Genomic DNA, 27,376 nt, shown 5'->3' on the forward strand with positions numbered 1-27,376 from the left:
GCCAGCTCCATATTTTTCTAAACATTCAGAATGAAAATACATGTATCCATACATCCATGCAGGGGTTTTTGGTCAGGCTTCTTCATTGATTAGCCTGTTGAAGTGTCATTCTATTTTGCTTCTGCTCACTACAGCATTAGGCCTAGGTGAAATTTAAATTACACCTGCGTAATTTGTGTAATTTTAGGAATTTCGCATTGTACTTGTAAAGCGAAATTCCTGAAATGATGCTATTGCGACATGTAATGTAATGACGCCACTGTGTGTTTAAACAATGCAAGCAAGCCTAACACGAGTGATTGTTGTTCATAGCAATTGTGCTTTTTACACTTTTTGCACTATTTTTAGCTCAAAATTCAGCCTTGCATCAAATATTTACACAAGGATGTAATTCTAGCTCTAAAACATAGTACTTATTGGCTGATTTGCATTTCTTATGATTCCACATACATTTTGAATAACGTCACATAATCCTACAAAAAGTTTGCACTTTTATGCTAAAGCAAATGATGCAAACTTCGCAGAATGGGCAGTAGATCATCGCACTTCACCCACCGATTGTCTTGCAGACTGAGTGACAGCATTTTACCTGATCACTTGCACATGGAGAACTGACAAGGAGAGCACATTAGTGCCAGGGCTGGTATAGCTTGGCTGCTGGACACTCCATTATTTTAATATGTTTATAATTTTTTGAAATCTTTTCTCAATTTGTATCTTAACTATTGCATATGTTTTCAAATACATAAATACAAATCCATTGCATGATTGACAAGCCCAGAGTTGTTGGCTTTGCCAATACCAATTATATTTGTGAAATTGTGTTTTTGAATATCAAAGATGAAAACAGTAAAACTGAACCCTTCACCCTCAACTAAAAACACTTAGAACTCCATGTGATAGACACACTCAAACCAACCTCCACCTACACCCCACTTCTCTCTCTCATGCATGCTACTCAACACCCGCTCATTCAGCAAACATGCCACAGAGATCTGGAACCTGCTTGATGACTCTAACCCGGGACTCCTCTGACTCATAGAAAAAAAGCTTTTTCCCCAGATATCGCCACCACCATTCCCGCTGGTTATAAGATCATCAGAGAAGACCGTCAACTCAAGGAGGAAGTGCCATCATCTTCAGGTACACTGTCATCTGTACTGCTGATGTGAACACCAAAACCAACTACATGGAGACCTCAACTTTAAACTACAAATCATCTCCGGTTTCCCCCTATGAAGAACCCTAGTCTAACGACCCCCAGGACTCTCCATCAACTTCACCAGCAAAATCACAGAATTCATTGCTCCACTATTCATTGACTCCAGTGCCTTCATCCTCCTAGGATACCTAACATTTTCTTTAGATGACTTCACCAGTCGCAACTCAGTCACCCTCCTTAAAACTCTTGAGCTCACCCAGCACTTATATGACCCTACCCATGCTGCTTGACACATTCTGGCCCCCTTTTTCCTCATTCAATGACATCATAACCAACAAACCAACACCATTACCTGTACCGCCCACACCCATGTCAACTTTAAAATCAACATCCCGCAACTCAGAAAACAAACCACTGCAGGCCAGGCCTGCAGCTGCTGAGAAAATGTAGCAAAGAAGTATGGAGCTTCAACCTCCCATGCTAGTCTCATATCACACTACACTTGAAGGAGCTCCTCTGGCTCAAATGAAAAAGTGCATACAATTCAAACTCCTTACCCACACATATAAAACACTACACATCACCAGTCCAGCCTACCTGAATAACAACCTTCACTTTCACCAGCCTTCCAGCCACCTACTCTCAGCTAGCCTCTTACTAACACACATCCCACATATTCATAAATACAGATCCGGAGTTCGAGCCTTTTCTTACATTGCTCATAAAGAATGGAACAAACTTCTACTAGACATTAGAACCTCCTCTTCTCTTAAATTCCAGCTAAAGTTGAAGACCTGGCTCTTCAAGTAAGCCTTCCCTCCATTGCCGGGGCTAATACTTCACACCTGCACAGTGCCAAGATACCCCCAAGGGAGATAGGGTGCTATGCACATACATATAACATAGCATAACATAACATAACATGAGACAGTGCCAAGTAAGATGGCTGCCTAGACGTGTTTGTACTGGGTTTCCGCCGAACACCGAAATTTTTTGCATCATTCTGTGGCTTTTGACATTACAAATCCCCCAAACACATTACTCTCCCCCCTGGAGTGTGCCTGATACTTTCGGTGAAGGGGGCAGCTTATAACCCCCCTGAGGCATGGACTACCAAGGAGGAGCACAGGACCACCGTCTTTGGCCGTCCTTGTTGCTTGTGCTGCAGAGGCACTCCTAGGGATGAGTGGAGACACTCCCTGATCATGCTGCCTTCAGTGGGGAGTGGCAGAGGGATGGAATGGGACCCGCCTGGGGGGCCACTGTTATCTGGTGCATATTCTGGGGAGGGTGGGAGTGACCCACCGGGCCTCATTGTCTGGACCTACTGCATGGCCTGCTGTGCCTTCTCCCTGGACGGTGCGAGAGGACGGACTACACCTGTTGGGCCTCAGTGCATCATAGTGCCTTCAAACTGATTATGTGGCCGGGCAGGCTCCAGGCCCGGAGCCACCTGAGCCATTGACTGTGAGGAAACACTGCACTCTCTGACTTCTGGGAATACCAGTCTCCCCTACATTTATTTCAATGGGCTCAGCTTTCCTGCCCCTGGACTATTATTTGTTAAGATCTGTGGTGGCGATTTGGGGACCTTGACTGTGAGGTGGGGGAAGCCTTGGATTGGATCTTGCACCCCCATTATGAACTTGAGGACTTCATTGGAGATTGAGTTGCCTAGGTAGCTATTGCTGTATGTCACCAGAAGGGCCCCCCCTGCAGGTGCTAAGTGCTACTTGAACTCTCAGGTGTGGGGTCGGGTGGCTCACAGGACATATCAAGGCCATATCCCATTACTGGAGCCCTGCAGTGGAGTCAGTTGGTTCCCTATGTAATTTGGGTGAGTGGGGACACACACCTGGGAAGTGATTGTAGCTGAGGACTTTATTTGTGTGTTAAATGGTTTGCTTGATTGTGATCCCCCTAGAACAGGTATGAAGCCAGTATTGACTGGGGTGCTTTGTGAGGTTATGCAGGGGCTTGGTCTCTGGGATGTCTGGAGAGAGTGCAATCTACTGAGGCAAACATACTCCTGCTACACACCAGTGACTGGGATGTACAGCCAGTTAGACTATTGCTTGATGTCTGACACCCTAGCTCAAGATGGAGTTTCTGTCTCCTATCTGGCATGATATATATCTGATCATTCCACTCTGCTGTTCTCCTATCAGACCAGTAGGAGTGTCCTGAGGGTCCCACTTTAGAGGAAGAGGCACATTCGCTCAAACTGTTTTTGAGGTTTTGGATCACTACTTTGAGCAAAACTGAGAGAGCGCTGGCACTCGGGCTACGACGTAGGACGCCATGAAGCTGGTTCCTAGGGGAATGTATGAAGGTGACATATGGTGTGAAAATGCAGCTTACATGCATGGAACATGGTAGATGTGCATGAGAAAAGGCTGGGGGTGCTGGAGAATGAGCTGACTGTAAATCCCCAAAAGCTGGGGGAATGGAAGAATACTAAAGAGGAAACTGATGGTAATGTTGGACAGGCTAGATACATTTGTGCATCCCAGTAACAGGCTGCGGCTTTATGTAGAAGGTGATAGGGCTGGTAGGATGTTGGCCGTACTACTCCCTACTAAAATCCAGAAGACCCTGTGGTGATGATGCAGGACTCCCAGGGTGGGAGGTGAGATCCCACCAGGGCATTCCAGATGTTTTCATGGAACACCTGCAGAGAGTGTTTGCGCAACTGAGCAATGCTTCTCAGGCTAGTGGGACAGAGTACTTGGCAGATCTACCAATGGCTTGTCTGACCAAGTAAGGCAGAACACAGTTAGATGTGCCCCTCACTAAGGAAGAAATAGTGACAGAGATCTGTGCAATTAAAGTCTCTGAAGCCCCAGGGAAAGATGGCTTACCAGTTGAAGTTTTATCAAAGAAAGGTCTACTCAAGCGGATCGCTTTCAAGTGTTGTATCATGAAGCCTTTCAGAGTGGAAAAGTGCTGTATCCGATGAGGGAGATGCTTACCGTCATGATATCCAAGCCTAATAGGGATGTCAAGGAGGACTCCACGTATTGCCCTCTCCATGCGCAATGTGGATGCGAATATACTCTGCAAGCTTCTGGCAAACAAGCTACTTGGACACATGCCCACCCTGGTACATGTAGACCAATGTGGCTTTATCCCCTACAGTAATACTATGTGTAACTTAAGAAGGTTGTCTCTGGTACTGCACGCACCCAAAGTCTGAGATAACCACTATGCACTAGTCCTGCTTGATATTGAGCAGGCATTTCACTTTCTTTCGTGGGACTATCTATGGCAAATCCTGCGCAAAGTCAGAGTGGGAGAGGCATTTATGAAATTGGGGCAGCTGCTCTATAGGGACCCCATATCAAAGGTCTGTATTGGCACGATTGTGCCTCATCAATTTCCCCTTCAATGTTAGACTAGACAGGGTTTCCATTGTCACCTCTATAACTTTGCGCTGGCTATGGAACCGTTGGGGAATCAGTTGTTCTTAGTGGTGCGCGGTTGGGGAGTGAAAATAGGGAGGACCACAAATGTGGTCTCTTTGTAGGCAGATGATGCATTGGTTTATTTGTGACATCCAGAGTATTCCATCCCTATTTTCCTGGTGACCCTTGAAGAGTTTGGAGAGGTCTCAGGACTCCATGTCAATCCTGCCAAATTGAAACTGTTTCAGGAGGGTGTTCTAGGAAAGACACAACAACATCTGCTCCCGCAACTAGGCCCCCCCTGAGAAACTGCTAGGATGGGATATCTTGGCATACAGCTTGCAAGAGAGGCTGGGACGTTTGAATCTTTAAATATTGGAAGGGTCCTGAAAGGTATTAGGCTGTCAGTCATATTTTAGAACACGCTCCACTTATCCTTAATGGTTAAGGTGGTGCTCGTGAAAATGATTGTACTATCCCAATGTTGATACATTTTTCAGGGTGCATTGTTTGATATCCCCAAGAAATCTTTTCTCGAACTGGACTAGATCATTGTCAAACTACTTTGGGTGGGAGAAAAAGAATAAGTCTGGCAACTTTAAAAAGGCCCTGGAACCGAGGGGAGCTGGAATTGCCCAATCTAGAGCTCTGTTACCTCACCCCACAGCTCCTACACGCAGTGCATTGGCTCAATGAGGGGGAAAACTGGAAAGAAAAAGGGTTACTCCATGGGACCTTTTGCAATCCCCCTTTCCTGAACTACTGATGTTGGGGGCAAGAGTCCCTAAATCAGTCCCCAGTGTGATACGGCAGATGTGTAAGGCTTGGAAATGAGTGGCTCGTTGAGTGCTCCGGCCCACCCCTTATGCATCAGACATATGGACCTTGAGGCCCTTCCTCCAAATAACACACATGGAGCAATAGATAGGTGTCAGGTGTAAGGTTGTATTAACCTGTGTGATCTATATCTAAATTACATATTTATAATGCTCCAGGATGTGGTGGAGACATTCAATCTTGGCTGAGAGTAATTTCTACAATTTGACAAAACAGCAGTTACTGCTTGCGGAGTATAGCCCACAGTCCCAGGTGTCCGTAAGTAGTCTGGTACACTAATCACGCTGCTTAACATGAGGGGAGGATGCAGATTAATCTCTTTTATGTACAAGGCACTTTGCGATGATGTCCACAGAGCGCACTGCAGGTATCGGGAAGGTTTCAGGAAGCACTGGGATAAAAACTCATGGAAAATGAATGTGAAACTCTGAATGCAGCGGTACAGATCACCACAGCAAATGCAAGGTATGAGCTGATTCATTATAATGTCAACTACCAAGTATATTTAACTCCAGTGACGCTACACACTACTACCTGTCCCAGTGCCTGGTTGGACAGGCAGACTTCCTACACATCTTATGGGGGTGCCAGGCACTTGATGCCTTTTAGCAGACAGTGGTAGATCAGTTGAACATGGCAAGAGGTTGGGTGGTCCTGAGGGATCACAAACAATGCCTTTTAGGTTTACTTCCAGTCCATAAGGAGAAGGGCCAGAGCAGGAAGTTCCTGGTGTTGGGGTTTGTCCTTGCCAAGAGCAGGGTGGCTATTCACCGGCTTTTTGGGATCCCTCCTTGAGGGTGAGAGTTCGTGTGGGACATGGCAGAATGGGCAGTGGTGGAAGAGAGTGTATGTGTACATGTAGAAGGGATAATAAATTGGCAGACGATTTGCAGGCATGGGCCGCTATACTTGTGGACTTACTTGAGCCCTCGGATGCCAGATCTCCCTAAATAAGTTGTCCATGTTGGTCAAGTCAATGTTGATATGTTAGGGGGCAGAATATTAGGATCCCTAAATCACTGATTAATGCAGACACATCGGGTGTGCATGAGTTTGTGCAGCCAGCTGATAAGTTGAGGATCCAGATGGATGAGCACAGGCTGTTTTGATTGTCCTCACACGATTTCCTTTTTGCTCCATAAATGATTGTAACTTGCTATGGTAGAGAGCGGGGAGTGGGTGGTAGGGATTGGAGGTTATAATATGTAACTGGTATGCTCTATTCAATTGTTATTGTATATTGATATGACAATAAAGACTATACAAATAAAAGGTAGCATAAAATATAGAGTAAAAAAAACCATCAGATAACATAATGAGGGATGTGCCAGGGTCAAATGTAGCTCCTGATACGGTATACAACTACAAAGCAATGGAGGGCTGTACAACTTTCAGGTACAGAATACCTGCAGGCATGCATTGACAATAGATGAAGGATGGTGAGAGGGTCAGCTATCAGTAAATGTGGGCCACTTTTTTTTAGATATCTGGCTTGCCAAAGAGGGACACATTTAGTTTGGTGCCCAGGCCTATTTGTTGTCAAAGTCCTACCCGGTCTTCAAGAAGCCAGAGCACAGCGTGCTCAAAACCAGAAACCCAAGGGTTTTCTTTGGTTGCCTGCCACAAAATATGTGGCTGCAAGAGCCAGCCAGACACACTGTCATGTTTGAACACTATGGTGTTCTCAATTCGAATTGAAATAATATTTTCATAAAGCACATGATAAGATGGTAGCAAAACCTAAATTGAACCATCTCCATGTTTTGTACCATCTGCTTCATGCTCATGCTTGGGTTTGTATCAAATCGGTCTTTGCTGCAGCTTAAGCACCATACATAATGAGCTACACATTAACATCCGTATATTTACTTTTGTAATGGCAGCGCATGCCAAGAGTTTACAGACACATGTATATTTATGAGCCATAACAACACAGGCCTGCTTTGATAAGACAAGCAGCCTTTTGCATCTAGGTTTGTTGGCAGAAAGCCTGGTGATGAAATCTTACTGCACACTCACTGCGCTGGGAAGTGAGAAAACGTGTAAGCTGTCTCCCTCTCTTAGTCGCACTCAGACGTTCTTCGTGTCATCGTGCGGTTTCAGGAAACTAACAATGTGCTGATTCACTGAGATTTTTCCTAATCATAAATCAGGCCTACGACTGGAAAAAGCAATCATGCACACATGCGCTCCCCATGAATGAACCTCAGGAGTTGTATGGCTGCGCATGTTTGCCATGCATTGCTTAATTTGTCCAAATCGTCTGTACACTAAACATAGGTAAAATCCCGTTAAGTGTCAAAAAGTGGAATTTTTATACTTTTAAGAACCGGTTCAACAGTGTCTACCAGTATCTCCAATGTTACTGCCATTGTCTGCAAATGATCTTGGAGAGTGGTGCAGCAGCTAACCAGATGTTTTCATCGTTTTTTTCTGAGGCGCTTAAGCTGTGCACTAGTGATTTTAAACGTTATGTGGCCCAATCACACACATTTCTAACTTTCAAAACAGCACACCTTTATTTTTAGCTTTTTTCCTGAATGTGCAAAGTAGAATTAAGCGAATACATTTTACACTTTTATTGCTGCTTATGTACGAGCCTTGGTAAAGATTGATTCACCTTCATAACCACATTCATTATATTTCACAAAACAGGAGAATATGTCTTCTACAATTTGGATTTTGTAAACACATTTAGGAGGTGCGAGATCAGTGAGTGCCATGTTTTCCTCAGTGCAATACCACACAGGCAGAACAGTGAGAATGGATGAGCGTCTTAAAGCAGTTCAAACGTTCTGCAAGATCTCTGCTTTTCGATGGTCTACAGCATTTCCTAAAGTTTACTGAGCTAGGATTTGCAAAAGCCTTTATTATAGATAACACTTAAGCGCCAATGTTTTACATTTTACAGCTCATTTTACATTTGCAATTTCTTGAAACAGTACGTTCTGATTTAATACAAGAGAGCCGAGTTATTGGGCAGTCCTCCTCCTTTCAAAAGCATAGTACTGCAGCAACATCACAAGCCCACAAGGTGCGTCCTTCACAGCCTATTGAGCCCAGCAACAAACTGTCAGTTACCAAACATCAAATTACATTTCTCACATTGACTAAAGTATTCATTTCCAAAGCATTCCTCCTTTCTGTAAGTCAGAGGAGCCAACGTACAAGCCACTGACAGCAATATGTTAATAAGACATCTAAAATAAGCATATGAAGACATCGTTTTGGATCTTACCCTATGACCTTTATCACCAGGTAGGCCAGGAAGGCCATCGAACCCCCTGTCACCCTGTAAAGCAAGAAAGACATATTTAAATGCAACTTGCTGACAAGCAAACAAAATTGGATGATTTCCCTCGTTATCAACATCAAAGCAAGGGTTGTCATTACTAGCATCTCGCTGAAACAAAAAAAACTAACGTGTAGACTGGAAGGTAAAATATGTATTTCGCATGATGACCCACATGTAAGATACTATTCTCAAAACATTGTTGACGCTAGTGTAGCAAAGTGTCACAGTAGCATCAAAAATGTTGACCCTATTCTAACTACCGCCATGGTACGCTGTATCTTAAATACGACTCACACATGGCGGCATTGGGGGGTGGCAGATGGGTGCAAGAAAAGTGGCATTGCATTGGATGCAGTGTGACTTTTCTTAAATGCGGCGCATGGTATCTTCTATGGCCAAGATTCTGAGTGAGGCAAATTAAATTACTTCATGGAAGTTTGCTCCACCTAAATCAATGTGGGTAGGTTGTTCCACACCCGTTGTTTTCCAGGTGAGGGAATGACATGAAGAATTTCTTGTGGCTTTGGCTATAGGTGCATCCAAGCTCAGTTCCCTGCTTTTTGGCAGGGGGGGGCATAAAATGCTCCTGCCAAAGACAGATGTCCATACATCTGTTCACTCCACTGGTTCATAGAAATTGTGCAGGTAGGTAAAGAGAAGGACTGTTGGTTCTGTTACTGAAACTCCTTATGGCGGACAGAACATTTGAAGAAATAGAAATATCACTCACATGACTGCAGAAAATGAACACATGTGGACATTAGTTGTGAGAGTCCACAATATGTTTTCTGAAATCACAAATGTGACAACAGATGGCAGATTTTCAGCCAGGGATTATTTTTCCCTGAAGTAGTGCCCACCATACATGTAGGAGTAATTCTAGGGAAAACTTCTTTAGCAATGGTGGGCATGCTTAGCTTTGTTACCCACCAACATCTAAATGTGACCCTGTAATAATATTTGTTTTCTACAGGAAAATATTAACCATTAGCTCTATTGGCACTGAAATGGGGAAACTTCACATGCAAATAGCTCTGTTGGTAATAAAATGGGGAGACTATTCATTTAGAGAAACATATACATAACTTGGTATTAATTAAGCTCTAAGAGATTGTGTCATCAATAAAGAGGGGCTCCCGTTCTGCAGGGAACTCTACCTTATATATTTCACATTAAATTCCAATATTGTCACCCAAAGCATGTACAGTATTCATTCCTATCACTTCACATTTAAACATCCTAGACTTCTGGGAATAATTGATACATAGTTGGTGTGCGGAATAGAAATACTTAAGACTTGGAATGGAGGTATGGAGTTTGAGTGGTAAGGTCTGAGTGCCATTTCTTAGCAGTGTATAAAGTCCTACATCTAACGGAGGAAAGACCCTTGAAAAAAGACTATCTGGATAAAAAAGGACTTAGGCCCAGGTTTACTTAATTGTCACACAGCAGCAAAAAATGCTGTGCTGCATGAGAAGAAGAGCACTGGAAAGTGCCATATTTACAGAAATATGTCTCTCCTACCCTCTCCCTAGCACCGGTGCTGGTTTTAGCTGCTGAGTGCCATGCACACACCTTAGTGCCATAGTGCTAGGGTGTGTGCGTCAGTCTAGCACAGGTTTTGCACTGAAAGTGTACCCTTCCAGTACAAAATATAATGTGTTACCTTGTATGTGTACTGCACATTTCTCCTTGTAACGTCTGCTTTTCAGAAGTGTTAACTTTTTACACTAACCCCTGCCTACTAATGTTAATAGATAGGGTTTAGCGTCAAAAGGCATTGGTGGTTGCATGGGAATGACCATGTACCACCCACGTAATGCCCCCTTGGTGCTAAGCAATGCAAAGCAGTGCTTCACACTGTTTTGTGTTAATTTTAGGGTACTTTCCAGGACAAATCAAGTTTTGCACTGGAAAGTAAATAGGTAAAGAAAGACTTTGCATCAGTTTGCGTCACTTTTGTGACACAAAGACGCCGTAACATTTTAGTAACTATACCCCTTACCAAGCATTCAAAGACTTCTTTGACAACCAGGGCTATACCTGCAGTTCTTATTACCTCGTATGTATGGAGCAAGTAAATCACAACAAGCCACAACACGTATGGAGCAACAGTTCATCACATGGGGCATTCTATCTGAAGTTGGAATTCGTCATTTAATTACTTTCTAAAGAGTCTTTCTGGAAAATATTCAGATGGAGCAATGAGCGAAATGCAGTAGGCAAAATGAGTCACTAGCAGGGCTCCACTAGGAGTGCTCAACAATTGCTGCTTTTTGTTTGCCCTCCAAGAAGTGTGCTTTTATAGCACAAGTACAGTGAGAGCAACCACCACCTTAAGAATGGAAGTACCTTTCAAATTATGATATCTTGTGCTTCAGTTCTCTGAAACCACAAATATCAGAGATTTGGCTCTCCAGAACTTCTCATTGAGAAGGAGTCAGTAACATTTGTTAATTAGGATAATGCAATAGCAGGGTTTCTATGACAAAATCTCAGCACAATTATTGTAAAGCACGTAGGAAGCTGTATCCTACTACTCTAACTTTCAAAATGTTTACTTAACTTTTGTATCCAATAAATCTATGTTTTATTTCCTTTCCCATAACTTTTCATTTTAAAGTTATTTTGTATTTTTCGCACGACAAATGCTGCAGCGTTATTATGCTATGTTAATACTCTACTTAGTGGCTGCAGCTATTTCTTTCAAGGACAACCTTTATCCACCTCCAGCTACTGAAAATGAGCAGGTTTCTGTAATGAAAAAAGCATGGACCAGATACATTTACAATGTATTCGGTAAACGTTGTTGCAAATTATGAACCAAATTTTACCAAATGATTGATATTTTGCAAACCGTGCTATGTACAAATAGGTCGGTTCACAAAATACTGAAGTGTATTGTAGTGAGTCGTAGATCGAACAACCTAATTAATATTAATGTATTGCCATCACAGAGATAGTAACCGATTCGGGTCAGCAATCCACCATGTCTAAGTAGAGCAATCATTTTTAAAATGCTGCTCGTTTTCTCTAAAGTGAAATGTGATGCATTTAAAAAAAAAGTTTCACAAGCAGTTATTAGGAGTAAGCAGTAAAAATGATTTTTTCAACATTCGCAAAAGGGAAGAGGTCCCTTTGGGACCGCTTCTCGTTTGCAAAATGCTTACCACCTCCTTTGAGTTGTTGGTAAAATATGAATGTTTTGCAACCATTAATGCATACCGTAAGAAATTGTTTTTTGGAAGGGAAATCTAAATATGCCCATTCCAACTATTGATTTGGTTTCTTAAGTTCATTTAAAGATTCAGAAATTATTTTCTGAATTGCTAATTGCTCTTAGAACATTTATAACAAACCATGTGATTTACAAAATCTAAGGTTTTGAGATAGTTAAAACCCTTTTATATTTAGTCACATGTACTCTACCTGAAAACAATCTAGTTAAACCAGAGTACATCCTAAGTACAGTTTCAAGGTGGCTTCCAGTTCTAGCGTTTATTTAAAACAACATGTGGCTATTGTTTTCTATAAATCAGTCAGAATATCTTTTAATCGAACAATGTCCACACTCCAGACTCACATATCCTAACTAGGGAAATGTATTTCTAGGGAGATTATAAAAGATTCTAAGAGCGATTCTAGTCTATGTATTTTCATGTTCAGTTACTGTGAAGCCTTGCCAGATATTGTTGGAAGAAAAGGTTCTAGCTTCATACACATTCTGTCTCAGCTATTTGCAAACAGTGGTGAGTCATCAACTCCCTAAAGCCACCCAGTGGGCCCACTGGGTATTGAGGAAATATTTTTTTCTTAAAAGAATTCTCACTGAACGTTATCCAGTGACATGCTTTAACACCAAGTTCTTCCCCACCCTCCAAGGGTCAGACATGCTGCAACCTCTTTCCTCGTAAGGAAGCACTTTTTTATGAAAAAGTGACTATATTGTAGGTATTTCAGATTAGGGATTTGCCTTCCTGATGGGCTGTGGATAGTGTATGTTTCTTAGTTTTAGAGAGAGAGCCTATGCCTGCAATTTATAATCACTGATGTTGCTACAGGTCCATCGCAAAGTCAGGAACTGGCCGTAATGGAGGAACTCGATGATGAAGCATGTCACTGGATAACTTTCAATGAACGAGAGTTCCTTTAAGAAAAAGGACTTTCCAATGGGCCCATGCTAGTAATACATGATGTTGACTCCCTCTTGATTGTGACACTGAATATGAGGAGGGTGAGTAACAATCTCTGTTTCCCTCTTCTCTACCGCTCTCAATTTTTACATTGCAACAACCATCCCCTCATTGACAAATAGTGGACTACTGTCCCTGTAGTGTTTTTAGCACACTGAGTGGTGGAAGTTGTGCACAGAGTTTTGTGAAGTCATAGTGGTGACCAGACCTTTTTATCTGTCTAACTAGAGTGAAGTTCTACCGGCTCATTCATGTAAAGTACCACGTCTATGGACATACCCAAAATCTAGAATTAACATCCCATTTCTAGATTGTATATGTTTGTGAATTTAGGATGGGTAGCACTGGCATGGTGGATGTGAATAAGCCAGAGAAATGGAGGCCTGTAAGATCCCTTTTGGATACCCCTGGATTGGCCTTTTGCACAAGGTGGAGATGAGATTGTTTTCCTAACTGGTAGAAGTTTCTTGCTGACATTCCTGAAGATGAAGGGAAGACACTTAAACAATGAAGTAAGGGAAGAATTGGCATGACTCTGTCAGGAATTTGATTAGGCCTTTTTCTGGGCAAGGAGCTGCTGATTTGTCTTAACGAACTGCCATTTGGTGGATGTCAAGGGGTGAAGGGTGGAACTGCAGATTCTGTAGTGCAAGGTAGAAGAGATCCTTTAGTTGGGGCCCAGACTTTTTTCTTTCTCTGATTACACTTCCAAGTGACTGATGTCAGTCAGGTGCTGAAACACCACACCTTTTTGTTCCTTTGTTTTGTGTGCTCCTGGCTGGAGACAAACCTGCTGTGAGAAGCATTACCCTACACAAAGACTCTATCTGGAAGACAGCCTGTAAAGGATACGTGATAGAAGAGCCACACTATGCTGGTTCTGAAACTGCAGGCAGTGTGTATACATATTCAGTCTGCTTTTGTTGTATACAAGTGCAACCTCACTGCTTCATTTGAAAGCATACTTAGGAGCCCTTAGCACCTCCTTGTGCAACATAAACGTCATTCTTTTTACGCTAATGTGGCCTAACAAGGCCAAAATCCCTGTGCCATATCCATGCATTGTGCCACTACTTTAACCCTCTGCGCTACATTATGCCTGTGTCAGGCATAATGTATGCGAAGGGGGTGTTACCCCGTTAGGGAGGCTAAAACAATGGTGCAAGGAAATCCAAGATATTTCCTTGCGTCAGTTTTTTCTGCACTTTTAACGCCAGCTCAGAGCAGGCGTTACAAGGGGGAACACCATTGTTTACAATGGGCTGCTATGTACTCTGCAGAAGTAACATTAAAGTGTGGCACTACTCCTGCAAGGTACATTAATAGCGTCATTAAAAATGACACTATTGCCCTCTACCCAGTGCCATGGTGCATTGTATTTTTTAATACGGCGCACACATGGTGGTGGTAGGGGGGTGGTAAAGGGCGCAAAAAAGTGGCAATGCACTGTGTGCAGAGCCACTTTTCTTAATTATGCCCCTTGGTGTTCCAGTTCCACATCCTCTATGTCCAAAGAAGGGAGTGATCTGCAGAGCACTCTGAGGGCTGATGTTAACCCAGATATGTTGTCTATCTGACAGCCAGTTTCCCAGAGTTGCTGGGGCATCACTTGTGATTGAACCATTACTGGAAGAGGTGCATAACTATCTCAGAATGCCTGCTGAGACACGTAGGTACCTTGCCAAACCTGTGGGATGAGTAATTATCCAGAGGTAGTGAGGTAGAGCAGGTCCTGAAGAGGAGGACTCCTATAAAGCGATCTACATGTTCCAGTGCCTGTGGACCTACAGTATCTCCAGAAGTGATTCTTGGTGAGAGTTGCAATGACTTGCCTTGAGATAGTCAAACCTAGGTATTGCCTGTGATCAGACCCAGAATCGGCCTGTTCATTGCCATATTGCCCAAAAGTAAATTGGCCTGTATATGCTTTTGTTACCCAGAAAAAGACAGGTTTGTGTGTAACCGCACCACCAGAAGGAGACTGGTCAGTACATGGATGCACCACACGAAGAAAATCAGCCTGTACATGGGTGTACTGATCCTGGAAAACTTTCCCAAGCAGATCACACTTCTTCTAGGCAGAGATCAACCCTTTTGTCTGGATCGCCATCCCTGCCCACTACCACCAGTGACCAATGGAGACATGCACCAGCAGGACCACTAAAGCAATGTCTGCCAGGAAGGCAAACGGAAGCAGCCAGCTAGAAGACCTCAGACATAGCAGCTGGTGAGTGCACCTCCTGCAAGAAGTGGGAAGGAGAGAGCATTGTGAGATGGCTACCCTGAAGTACTGTATGGGAACTAAAATTATTGAGGTGTACGAAACTAGGAAAAATTACCTTAAGGGGGGATTTATAACTAGGCTATAATCATGAAATTGCCCTGATCCTACGGAAAATCACCAAGACTACAGGAGCGAGAACCAGACAAAAATAGCAGACAGAGGTGCAGCCGTGGATAACACTACCAGGACACTAAATTGTACTTTATTTGTGTGTAGTATTCGGTTACAGTGTGAACTAAAGTATTTTATTTCTTCAAAGATAAGTGCTGACTTGGACATTCAATTATTGAGGTGCAGTGTGATTGTACATTCTGAGCTTAAGCTTCACCACACTACCTTCCCGAAAAGCTAGTGACTGCTCACTGTCACTACCACTAAGCATCAAATGCTAAAGGGATTGTACTTGGCAGTGTATGCAGAGCCACAGTAGGACAGACCTTAGCAGATCGGAGGCAAATTACCTCAGCCCCTGCTTGCCCTGTGGCCTTCAAACAATGTTTGACAGTCACCCTGTTGTACATTTCTCATCCTGTATATAACTGTAGGCATATTCCTTGGTTGTGAAGTCTTTCAGTGTACTTTGCCTGTCAAGGCAGATGTATAAAAAGTATAGTGGATAACACTGGTAAACAAAACAAGATTCTGGCTGTATTTACAGAGGACTAATAATCATGCACAAAAACAAATGGCAGTCAGAAATCCGCATTATGGAAATGGCTGAAAAAGATACACATAGGTTACATTTCATAACTCCTACATCCCCAAGAGAAATTTTAAGGGTCAAAGCCATTGCACTTCCACCAATACCATAACATGAAACCACAAAAATGCAAGGGTGTTTAATGCTATTTAAAAGTCCTGCAACAACCTCATCAATTGAACAGTACAATGTAGATTGTTTAAGGAACCTTCACCCACATATTTGTGGCATGCTGCAGCATAGGAAGCCACATCCCACCCTGATAAGATGAGACTATTAAGGTGGGCTCATCCTCAGTGGGAGAGAGTTCTTAATAAGAAGTATTAGATAGTATTGGTATCCAGGTTATTATATAAAAAATACCTCAAGGTTAATCCAAAGAGACTTTCCTGTATGGGTGGGTATCAGGGGTATGATTTTAACAAGACGAGAAGCAAATGAGAGTGGGTATAATGACCCAAACATCCTTAATAGTGGTAACATGTTTCAACTCGTCCTGTGCCATGAGACAGGTCAAGGATCTTTGTCAGGGCATCTGGGATTTCTACCACTAGCTTTATCTAGAGCATTAATTTCTTACGTTGGAAATAGCAATGTTATACCCTAACCACAGGTTTTTGTCAGCCTGATCTGAGCAGAGGGGTCACCCTGTGCAGTCACTAGCTAATTTGGTTCATGCTCTGTTGGATGAAAGGTCTACTGGACTTGCAAGAGCCAAGAAGGACAGGAAACTCTTTGATCTGATTCAAGTTACCCTTATCTGCATACTTGTTGGCATTATGTCACCCACTAGCCTCATCCTCACCCTATCCACACTCTCCTCCTTTTTCAAATAGAATCTCAAACATAAATGTATGTAAAATTAATTAACTCTATTTGCCAAATGTCACTGAATAAGGTCGTCTTTGTGGCCTTTGCTAAGCTAACTACAAAAGATGTGGCACAGAAACACATTAGATTTACAAGGAGGCAAGGCATCCTCCGTTTTCTAAGGAGAGTAACATAGCACCTTTAACACATCTCCTTTTCCTCTTCAGAATTTGCCTCGGTAAAAGTCTTAATTTTTGGGAAAATAACTTTTCTTATACTCTTTAAAATCTATATAAGTGCAAACACAAAAGCAATGAATTCCAGAGTCTTTCGATGTTTTCACCTTTTTCGTTTATTTTACAGTAATTATAGTGAAAACCAAAGTGTACTTTAAATTTTATTGTTTTTTTTTCATGTTGTGCGCCTAAAAACTACCTATCTGCTAAAAAGGAAGCGCTTTTAGAGAAATAATTTACTTTAAATATTTTAACTTTGCATGTTTGTGTGCAACAATAATGTGCAATTTTTTGGTACATCCTTTATTGCATATGACTTACACAAACAAAAACATTATTAGAAATCTGAAGAAAACACTTACTTTCGATCCCGGTTCTCCCGGCATCCCTCTAGCTCCATCTGCACCAGAGCGGCCCTAGGGAATATAAAACACCGGCGTTTTACTTGCCATGCACTGCTGAAGTTGTGAAACTACTGGCCACTGAGAAAGCCTTGTTCCAAGCAGATCTGAGTAACACATACCCTTTTACCCGCTTTTCCAATTGGACCAGGGGGACCTTGAATGCCTCGAGGACCCTTAATACAAACAGAATAATAGTTCAGAATATATCAAATGTCTTCTTAATTTACCACTTAAGAAAATACAAATTTTTGAAAATGATAAACCGTTCTTGAAAGAAATTGTTTGCAGTTCTAAAAATCTCATGCATATACTTCAAGCATGACAAGATGGATATTATAAAGAAATACTTTCCATATAAACAAACACACCCTATGGATGAAGACGATTTTTTTTTTTTTTGGATCGTGTGGTTATTTTTAATGAGTAATTTTGCTATTAAGTACAGTTGACATTTCGTGATGAATAGTTTTTGTTGACATATTTGGAAAAAAACTGATTGAATTTGCAATATCCATATTCTTTTTTTCCTGAAGCCATAACTTTCCTTCCTGGTTTGAAATGTAAGCAATGTAGCTGCCAGGAAATCTTACCCATCAATATTCATGGCGTGTTTTCATTTTAGAAAAGGCAACATGCAACTGTGCCAGTTTTGTTAATTGCAGGATCTAGCCAGTGCTTAATTTGTAAAAATGAGAACCATAATACATAAATAAAATAAGTGAAGGGGCCAAATATTTTCTTAGGTGCTTGCCTACAGTGTTTTGTTTCTTCCAACTGTCTTTACTTCTCATTCTTGTAGGTTCAATTTCATTCATGCTTTATGCTTTTGTCACTGCTTTCCTAGCTTTCTCTTCCTCCTTCGCTTCTCAAGTATTGGGCAGCATCAGCACGAATTAAATACTGGTTAGACCTACTGATTTTAAACATCTTGATGGTGACTGTCAATGTAAACAATAAAGAGAAAACATAGTGAATCATTAACAGTGATATATACCTGTGGACCTCCTTCACCGCCATCTCCTTTGGCACCAGGAGCACCAGGTGATCCCTGTATAAAAATGCAAAAGAAAAATATATTAGCATATGAAGCTTTCTTTAGCTGGACCCAGAAAATGCACCGCAGTTAACTGCAAAATATTAATTTTCGTAAGAAATGCTTAAAAGAAAACTATCATAGTTGGAGACTGACAGCCCTTAGTTATTCCTATAAATTGAAATATGTATTTTACTATGTGAGCATGACCTTAAAAATACTTCACTTATAGGACATGGCACCCTATAAAGATGCTAAAGTGCTGTAGTACACGCTGACCCCAATACAGAGCCCCTAAACTTTGTTCTTGTTACAGACAAGTAGCTGGTGCCACACAAACATCGAGCAGCAGTGAATGATACCTTGATTTGTTACTTACTGTGACCCAGAGCCATTTGTCTGTTTAAAGGGCTCTTCAAGACTGAATCAAGAACCAAATTCCCAAGCAGGGCTGTGTGGCTTCATGCGGCTATTAACGTTTTTCAGTGCTATCATAGGCACAATTTAGGGGTCGCTAGAGGTTGCTGCCACAAACCCTGGCTTGCCTCTTGCAACCTCTGGCACCACGCCTGCAACCCCTGGCCTCAAAGGTGGCAAACTCAGTGCCAGGAACATGGGGCAAGCTTGTCATTATGGAAGTTGGTTGAGTCTCCACACTCTTTGTTTTAGGATACCGCCGGCCCTATTACAACTTCACTGCAGAGCCGGCGGGTGGAACAGTGATTCCGCCCGCCGGCCCTGTGGCAAAGAGGGCTTTAACATTGACGCTGGCTCGGAATCGAGCCGGCGCCAATGTGGGGGTGCAGTGGGTGCCTCAGCACCCGTCACACATTTCACTACCCGTAATTCAGGCAGTGAAATGCGAGACGGAGCGGTGCATGGGGGCCCCTGCACTGCCCATGCCAAGTGAATGTTAAAGGACATGTGATATCAATTCTGCTACCTTTTTTTTTTTTGGTGAAGTTTTTTTGGTGACTTGACATCCATAAAGCTCTTAACAATACAGTAGATGTCCTCTCTTCCTTTTCATTCCTGATCTGAAAAGTCATGCACTGCAAGTCTGTTTGTGGTTTCACAACTGCAGTTCTCATTACAAAACCATATTTTGACATTGACACTTAACCTGCCCTTTAGAGGTTAATTACATATGGGACTAAACCACAAGCTTATTTCATGCACCACAAAATGCTTGATAACAGTCATACACTGGCTCAGGAACAATTGGTGTATTTACAAGGGTGGGTGGAGGCTAAATGTTGAATTTGATGACTCAGGTCTTTTCTGCTACTGATTGTGTATTTTATATTACAAAAACAATATTGTCATTATAAGTGGATTGCATTTTTATATTATCAGGACATAATGCCAGGGAGCAAGCGCTTAACAGAAAGTAATAATCTCCAGCAAGTGATAAAAAAAGGTTACAGGATGTACATTTTCCACTCACTGAGCCCTTTATGCCCCTCCATTTTAACAAATTATGCCTCGTATGCCCAAAGGAAAGCCACCTGGCTCTCCCCAAGAAGATGTACTTGCCTGCTCCCTCTTTGATGGAAGCCGGAGCCATTAGGGCCCGATGCATCTTAAAGAGCCTATAGGAGACACCTCTTTCAGCACTGCATCACCACTTAGAATATGTGCAGCAATAAGTAGATACTATGCTGACAATATTTCCTCTTCTACCACTAGTACCAAAAGGTATCAGCCCACTATGTGTGAACATAATTTGCACAAATCATAAATCATGCAGAAATACCCACATAGGAGACCAGAAAAACTAATGAAATGCCCTGATCAAGAGTTACAGTAATGGATAATAGCTGCCGTTTGCTAGTGGCAGGAGTGACCACCCATTAGTAATCATTACCTATTGAATATTCAACACAGAAATCTAAAACAACTATCTTTTGAAGTTATGTATCTAGAGGTACTCCATTTCAAATTCTATTTTAATTTTTCATTTTCAGATGATAAAAAAAGCATCTTGAAACATTAATTTAAAGTCATTTTCTTGACTATAACATTCAATTGATTCGTACTTTATAAAATGGATACTATAAGCACACTAGACCCGAGAAAGTGCTTCAGGTCCCATGGAAAAACTCAATTTCCCTATGTAGGCACTCCATTTCCCATAGCACTCATCACTTTTTTGCAATCTGCATTTTTTGTTTCCATTTGCATAGGTGGTAAAGATGGATGTCTTCAATAGACACCTGCCCTGAAATACCTGTATACATATCCACGGGAAATACACATTGTGTATGCAATTTAAAGTCAGAATGTCGGAATTAGAATGCTTACATTGACCTAAAATCAATAACATATATATAAAGTACAGTATTATCATTCCAACAAGGGCGCAACAAATGATGATCAGAAGATGGTTATACAGATATCAGAAGTATGTTACCCAATTTAAAATGTTATGTAGAAATAACAAACTACAATTTTATTGATCTCTTCAAGCAAGACAATATCAAACCAAATCAGTATTGAATTTCAGCCTCTCTAAGTATCAGCCGTCTTGCATTCTGTTAACTGCAATGCAATAATATTCAGAGGGTGTTGAGGACTGAGAAGTAGTTATTGGGTTTGCACATTGTTTCAACTTACCACAGGACCAGATCTCCCAGTAAGTCCCATTGGTCCAGTTGGGCCCCGCATTGCAATCTGTAAAATAATGGCAATTAATCAACACATATTTTAAGAAAGATCGGTTATTATTTGTCAACATATGGCTAGCAAATATATATTGTCTGACAGAAATATTGTGTCCTAACTATTGTTGACACATCTACTGCCCAATGTAGATTTTCTATTAGTAATTCAAGTGAGGCAATATTTTTGTACGTGGTATTTAGGACACAATATGTATTATCAGCAATATTTGGTTACAATATTCTGGTACCATACATTTTCCTATATTGATGTTACTTACATAAGCCAATTTCTGAATTCAGATGTAAGCATGCTTAGAACTAATCAAAACATTTAAACTGAGAGAATTACTTTTATCAAAGATTTATTGCAAGCTTAACTTAAGCAATTATCAGCCAAATCTTAATCAAAATAACCGTGTGGGTGTGGAAGTGTGTTTTGAGGTCCGACCTTTAAGTCACCTTTAACTGTATCATCAGCCAATTCTTTCTTTTTTTAAACATCGATAATGTATAGAAATACAGGTGGTTTTGGTCAGAGGGCTTCATTCATTGGTCTTTTAATGTGTTATAAACATTTTGCTTTGTCCCACCATAGTATTCGCCATTGACTCCCTTCACTTTAAAGGACTGTGCAAAGCTTTTCTACATTGTTCACAGGCTTCTAAAGATAGCTCCTTTCTCTTCATTGACAAAACTGGCTTAAAGTGTATAAAGTGCACTTTGTATACCCAGTTAGACATTGATTTGTTTTCCGTTTCCTTATTAAAGTTGCTATTAATAAGTGGTATTATAGCATTGTTACTGCCTTCCAATTGAGGCCATGTTATGAAGGGGGTTTGTGGTTGTCTCTCTCAAAAAGAATAATATCAATATGCATGGCTCAACTGAAAGAGTTTTTAATTGAAAACATCAAATTAAATGTCTTCATCAGTAATTCATTTTTGTTATTGAAATCATATGGCAGCCATGTGCAGGTGGCAGCATGTTTTATTTTATTTTCTGTTTTCATTTTGGTATATGCTTGCAATAAAACATAATTGCACCAGCTTGCCAAGGCCAGACCTATTGGGGTTTCTTGTGGTCATTCATTCAATGAAGGAAGATATTTATGGGCCGGAAGGTGAGATAATGAAAGTAAATGCCAATGAAGATGTTTTCTGTGGAGGGTTTTTGGAAAGCAGACTACTTTTTCACTTTCCCTCACTAAACACATGCTGAATTTTATAACATTTGTAAATGAATTCAGCATAGCCTTCTTTTTGATATAGAAAATGAGCATAGTGAAAAGAATGCTGGTGAATATGTGCCAGTTGTGAATTAAATATGAATAATGTGAAAAGCAAGGGTTTGTATCTAGAATGTACATTGGTGGATAGAACATATCTACACTGCTCTTATACAATTTTAAGTAGACATCCCAGCCCTACTGGAATGTTTTCCTGATAGCTTGAATAATAGTTTTTTTATTGCAGAGTGCTTCATACTGCACTTTTCTACAATTTCTATACACAGTAACTATGAGTGCCCTTTTTACAGAAGTACACTAGAGGATCACAGGCATTTGTGCCCATCTTTTACGCCCCTGTGAGGTACTTTCTTTCAGAGAAAGGACAAGTGGAGCTTGTGATATTTTGTTCCTGCACAATTACCAGAGGGAGATCATTCATATGCATGGGACAAGGACCCTTGGCATGAGGGAATGTTTTTGTCTCTCTGTCAATGTCTCATTATCATTAAGAGACCAGCGTTAAACAGGCTCCTGGATGGTGCACTAATTGTGTGCCATCTAGGAAGGGGTACATAATTATTGGGCCATCCAAAAGCAAGTCTTGGCAGGGGGTCAGAGCTGACAGGGAGTTCTCTGGCATACCCTCGTAGACTGCCATGTCTCTGCCCACCTGTCTTTAAAATCAGGCTGGACATCTTTCAGTGAAAGTGAGACCAACAATTTGAAAACATCACCCAATGTTTCAATGATGTGCTGTCCCCAGAGCCGGCTGGAGTGTATGCCTACCCGGCGAACTGCATTATTTATACTAAAGTATATAACCCTTGTTTGCCTTGGGTGTACCAATGATGAATGAGCCCATTGCTTACGTATGCAGGGCTCCATTGTATTTAATGCAGGCCAGGTTCACTTTTACCAAATTAAAGGGTGATCAGTTCATAGGCACTGGAAGGAAAAAGTGTTCAAACAAGTACCATTTACGAGTACGCAAATCTGTATAATACCAAGACAATTATTTGTTGACCACTATTTCAAAAGAGGATGCAACACTAAATCTTGTAAAGGAGGTGCCAATTGCAAAGGTGTCACATTTAAAAAATGTGCAATGATTCACTGGACATGAGCTTTAATCTTTGCTCTTCACATGCCAGATGTCCTCGTTTTCTGTATTCAAGTGTTTTCTGCGGGACAAGCCATGCTACCGTCTGCAAAAACAAGTATCTGCTCCTTGGAATAACTGGCATTTTTACACATTCAGCAACAATCTTTTGGCGATTAACAAATATTGCCACTACCTTTGTTTATAGTTTATTTCACATATTGGAAAGCCACGAACAAATGCTAGTTATCAACTAATCAAAACCACGCTACCTACTAAGACTCTTTTCAATTGACATCTCTTGTTATAAGCACAACGCTGCTAGAATTGAAGGTACTAAACATTTTATGATTACTTTGGCTTTACTCCCAGTGCTAAGGTATGTATTTTTATATTCTGATCTTAAATGGCTCCAATAAGCAACAATATAGGTTGGATGTTGCTCTTAAGGATGTTTTTATTTAAGCAAAAGCTATCTAAAAACTGCAAACATTCTATCTTCTACTGTTAGTAAGATGTATGAACCATTAACTGTTACAACCATTTGGAACCTATTTATTTATTCCCTTCTCACATATGCTTGAAAATATGTATAATATTTCTTTCCAGGATTCTCATGTAGTAACATTTACATTAGTGATCAGTCTCTCTGAGTGCTCTACAGATTTCTGTCTTTGAGTGCACAGACTTCTATATTGGCTATACATCTGACAGACTTTGTTGGAACATGTAATCTGGGACACGGATGGCCAACATAAACCCTTGCCACATTTTCAGTTTACCCACTGATGGTGATCCATATGAAATGATTAAAAGTAAGTTTATCCTGCGTGGCTATCCTGAAAATCCATTGAGCACTCTGCCTTGTAGGCCTATACTGAACAAAACTATATGAAGGTTTTTTTTATCATTGGACTTTGAGAGGATTTGAAACAATGTAAGTGGAGGAATTAAACACAAATGCTCAAGTACAGATCTACAGGAAGGGTGGTGTTTGCAAACATTTTAAAGTTTCGGAACAGAATTCCATACCTATCCACATGGAGTGAATCCTTGGTGCTTCCACAGTGAAGTGTAAATTAGAAAAATCTTAAATGTGTTCACAGATTAGTGGAGCGTGCGGTAATGAAAATCATAAGATGACTGTGTACTGTTTGCCTAGAATTTAATATTTTTAAGTATTCCAAAATCATGAATCAATTGATCTTTCCTTCGAATTATATTACATTTTAATGTTAGTCATGCTCCAGATAAAGCATATTTTGAAGTCACATTTTGAAAATATATAGCAGAAATTATGGTAATAAGGTAGGTCTGAATTAAGTTCAATTGATTTTTCAAGAACTGTGTAAAAGGTACAAGATTAGTTGATCTAAAATTAGTTACATAAAGTTCCTAATAAGGCAGAATAGGAAAGAGGCTGACTAAAATAAACATGTATATCATAAGGAATCATATTATCCCCATTTTATGGACAATGGTAAAACATATTAAATCAATTTGCATTTTTACCCAAACCTTCTTAAATGAGGTTGATAATAAAGTCAAGAAATGTTACCAACCAAAATTAAGAAAAAAGACACCATTTGTCCTACTGCTAAAATACCTAATTATTTCTATTGCAAGCAGAAAACAACTCCTGGTTTTATCATAACAGATGTCCAACTTCTCTATAATGATAATTGAATGATGTCATGAATACTATTTATGAGTGATTCTTACCCGTGCCTGTTGAAGGATAGCCTGGGCCTGAGCTTCTTGAGCAGAAACAACTGGTCCCTTTTCACCATCACCTCCAAAGCGGAACTACAGGTAAAAAGAAACAATTATATGGTAAGTGCACAAATTATTTACACTGATTCACTAAAACTAGTTTCCTTATTTTGATAGAATAACACTTAAGATATACATAGCACAAAGAGATGAATAGGAATGACTCTAATGAAATACAATTGTGTAAAAAATTCACCAGTGCTCATTCTTATGATGAAGAAGATATATTTCACAATTTTGTAATTGCAGTTTTGTGTATCTTCCATAGCAACTTTCAAAGAGTCCATACACAGTCACATTGAAATTTTACATTGAAAAAAAAACACCTCTAAGGTGTTTCCAACAGTTTGCTTGTGATGCTATACAGCTTCAAAAACAGACTTTGAAAATGGTATTTTTTGTGCTTTTAAAAACAGAGATTCTAGTTGAGTGATGTGTCTGGCAACACATGGCAGACATTACATCCTCTCTTCCATATCCAATACATTCAGTCAGAAGTCATTAGAGAGACATAGAGTTAATTATTTTCCTGAGATTCAGTCCGACTAGACCAAAAAAAACTGGTATTTAGAGAAAACCACATAAATTAGGAAAAAAAATAAGTAAGCCCTTTCATGTTATAAAATATTATGTCAGAGGAAAAGTGAGTTATACCTTTCAACATGAAGTATATTTTTGCATAAACAATTGTAGAGTGAATTATTGGTTTTGGGACAGTCAAATGGTGCTTACACTTGAGTCAAAAGAAAAACAAAAATCAGCTGTTGTTTACTGAAGTGTCAACCAAGTCTTTTTTTAGTTTGAGAAGTGAACACAATTCCACAGTTGAGTGGTGAATGATGTTTTTAATAAGCCCTTTTGAAACAGCAATAAACAGGACTTTCGCTTCACATTATCTTGCAACACCTTAATTGATATAAGAATTGGCTTTCATATTCTGAAATCAACATTCTGATTATGAGACATTCCAGTAAATGCAAAGTACTGAAAGCATCACCCATGACACCGTTAATTTCCAGATAAACCACATCTTGGCAAGCATAATATAGCCACTGTTTATTTGTGAACAAATGAACCGGCTGATTAGGGACCCATTGCTAGAGCTACAATAAATTAAATGACAAATTTGGTAGGAGATTATAGTTGTTGAGAAATGAATATTAAATTACAGCACTAGCTATGATGGATCATTGAGAAGGAGAGAAAATGAGAGCTTCAAACAATTTAAAATGACAAAAGCTGGAACTCTTCAAAGCTTTTATAATTTGGGTGGGGGGCAAAGAGGCAGTGTTCTTTAATAAGAGCCACAGAGCTTTCAATTTTCAGTGAGATGGAAGAGATTGAACATTAGACAATAAATTAGGAACAACAATAATTAGACTATCATTTTCACCATCTCAATCGGACCTTGAATGCTATTGTAATTACTGACAAATATCAGGAGGACCTTACACATAAACAATAGAAAAAAAAGATTAAAGTTCAGATGCAAGAAGCCATTTACTGGTCACAAACCTTGTGATTCAAATTCCAAAATGGGTTTAGACAGGCATAACAAATTTGGAAAGAGGGGTGTTTAGAGTGTCTTTTCCAAATAGAAATTGATTACAGTTTGTATAATTTTTTTGCATCCAGAATCCAGTGAAATTTTACAGACTTGCAACATGGAGTGGTAAGCTATTCACAAAATGGAGGTTCAAACTTACAACTCATTTACTTTAAGGAAAATGGTCTACTTACACTGTAACCACAGACATGGTTCCAATCATGAGTTGTAATTTGTGACTTGCTTCCTAAATATCGATGAGGTAGGCCAGACTGTGATCTACTACGAATCAGAATTTTGCACCTATTAGCAAAATTCCACATTGGTCAGAAAATACTGGTCACAATTTCTGACCAATATTGTGCACCCAATGTTTCGTACATCTGGTCCTTAATGATTAATGATTAATGAATAATGCCAAAGGATGGAAATGGACGGTAGAAAATCAGCAACATGATTGCCTTTTTCAACTATGTTTGGATAAAAAAAGGTGGCAAACCAGGAGAAGTAATTGGTCCACACAAAGAAGACCATCTCCTCTAAAATCAACTATCTATCAAAAATGCAGTGTTTACATTGTTACATTGCACAAATACATCTAACAATATCATGAGTGGAGGCAGTGCTGATATCATCCACCAACATATTCATCTAACCTGAAGGCAGCCTGAAATAGATATAGTAAAGAGTTAAGTTGTGCCAGTTTTCA

General features: G+C 40.4%; 1 protein-coding gene across 5 annotated transcripts in view; it reads right to left on the minus strand.

Moving 5' to 3' along the window:
* Nucleotides 1-27,376, minus strand: part of COL11A1 (collagen type XI alpha 1 chain) — a 360,373-nt gene that overhangs the window by 197,214 nt on the left and 135,783 nt on the right. For all 5 annotated transcript variants that reach the window (XM_069232190.1, XM_069232193.1, XM_069232189.1 and 2 more), the window contains 6 exons: nt 25,071-25,154; nt 20,975-21,031; nt 18,320-18,373; nt 17,445-17,498; nt 17,284-17,337; nt 8,642-8,695 (listed from right to left, as the gene is read on the minus strand). In XM_069232190.1, the coding sequence (XP_069088291.1) occupies nt 8,642-8,695; nt 17,284-17,337; nt 17,445-17,498; nt 18,320-18,373; nt 20,975-21,031; nt 25,071-25,154 (357 nt within the window). The remainder of the gene's footprint in view (nt 1-8,641; nt 8,696-17,283; nt 17,338-17,444; nt 17,499-18,319; nt 18,374-20,974; nt 21,032-25,070; nt 25,155-27,376) is intronic.

This window comes from Pleurodeles waltl, chromosome 4_2 (assembly GCF_031143425.1).
Source record: "Pleurodeles waltl isolate 20211129_DDA chromosome 4_2, aPleWal1.hap1.20221129, whole genome shotgun sequence".
Classification (NCBI taxonomy): Eukaryota; Metazoa; Chordata; class Amphibia; order Caudata; family Salamandridae; genus Pleurodeles; species Pleurodeles waltl.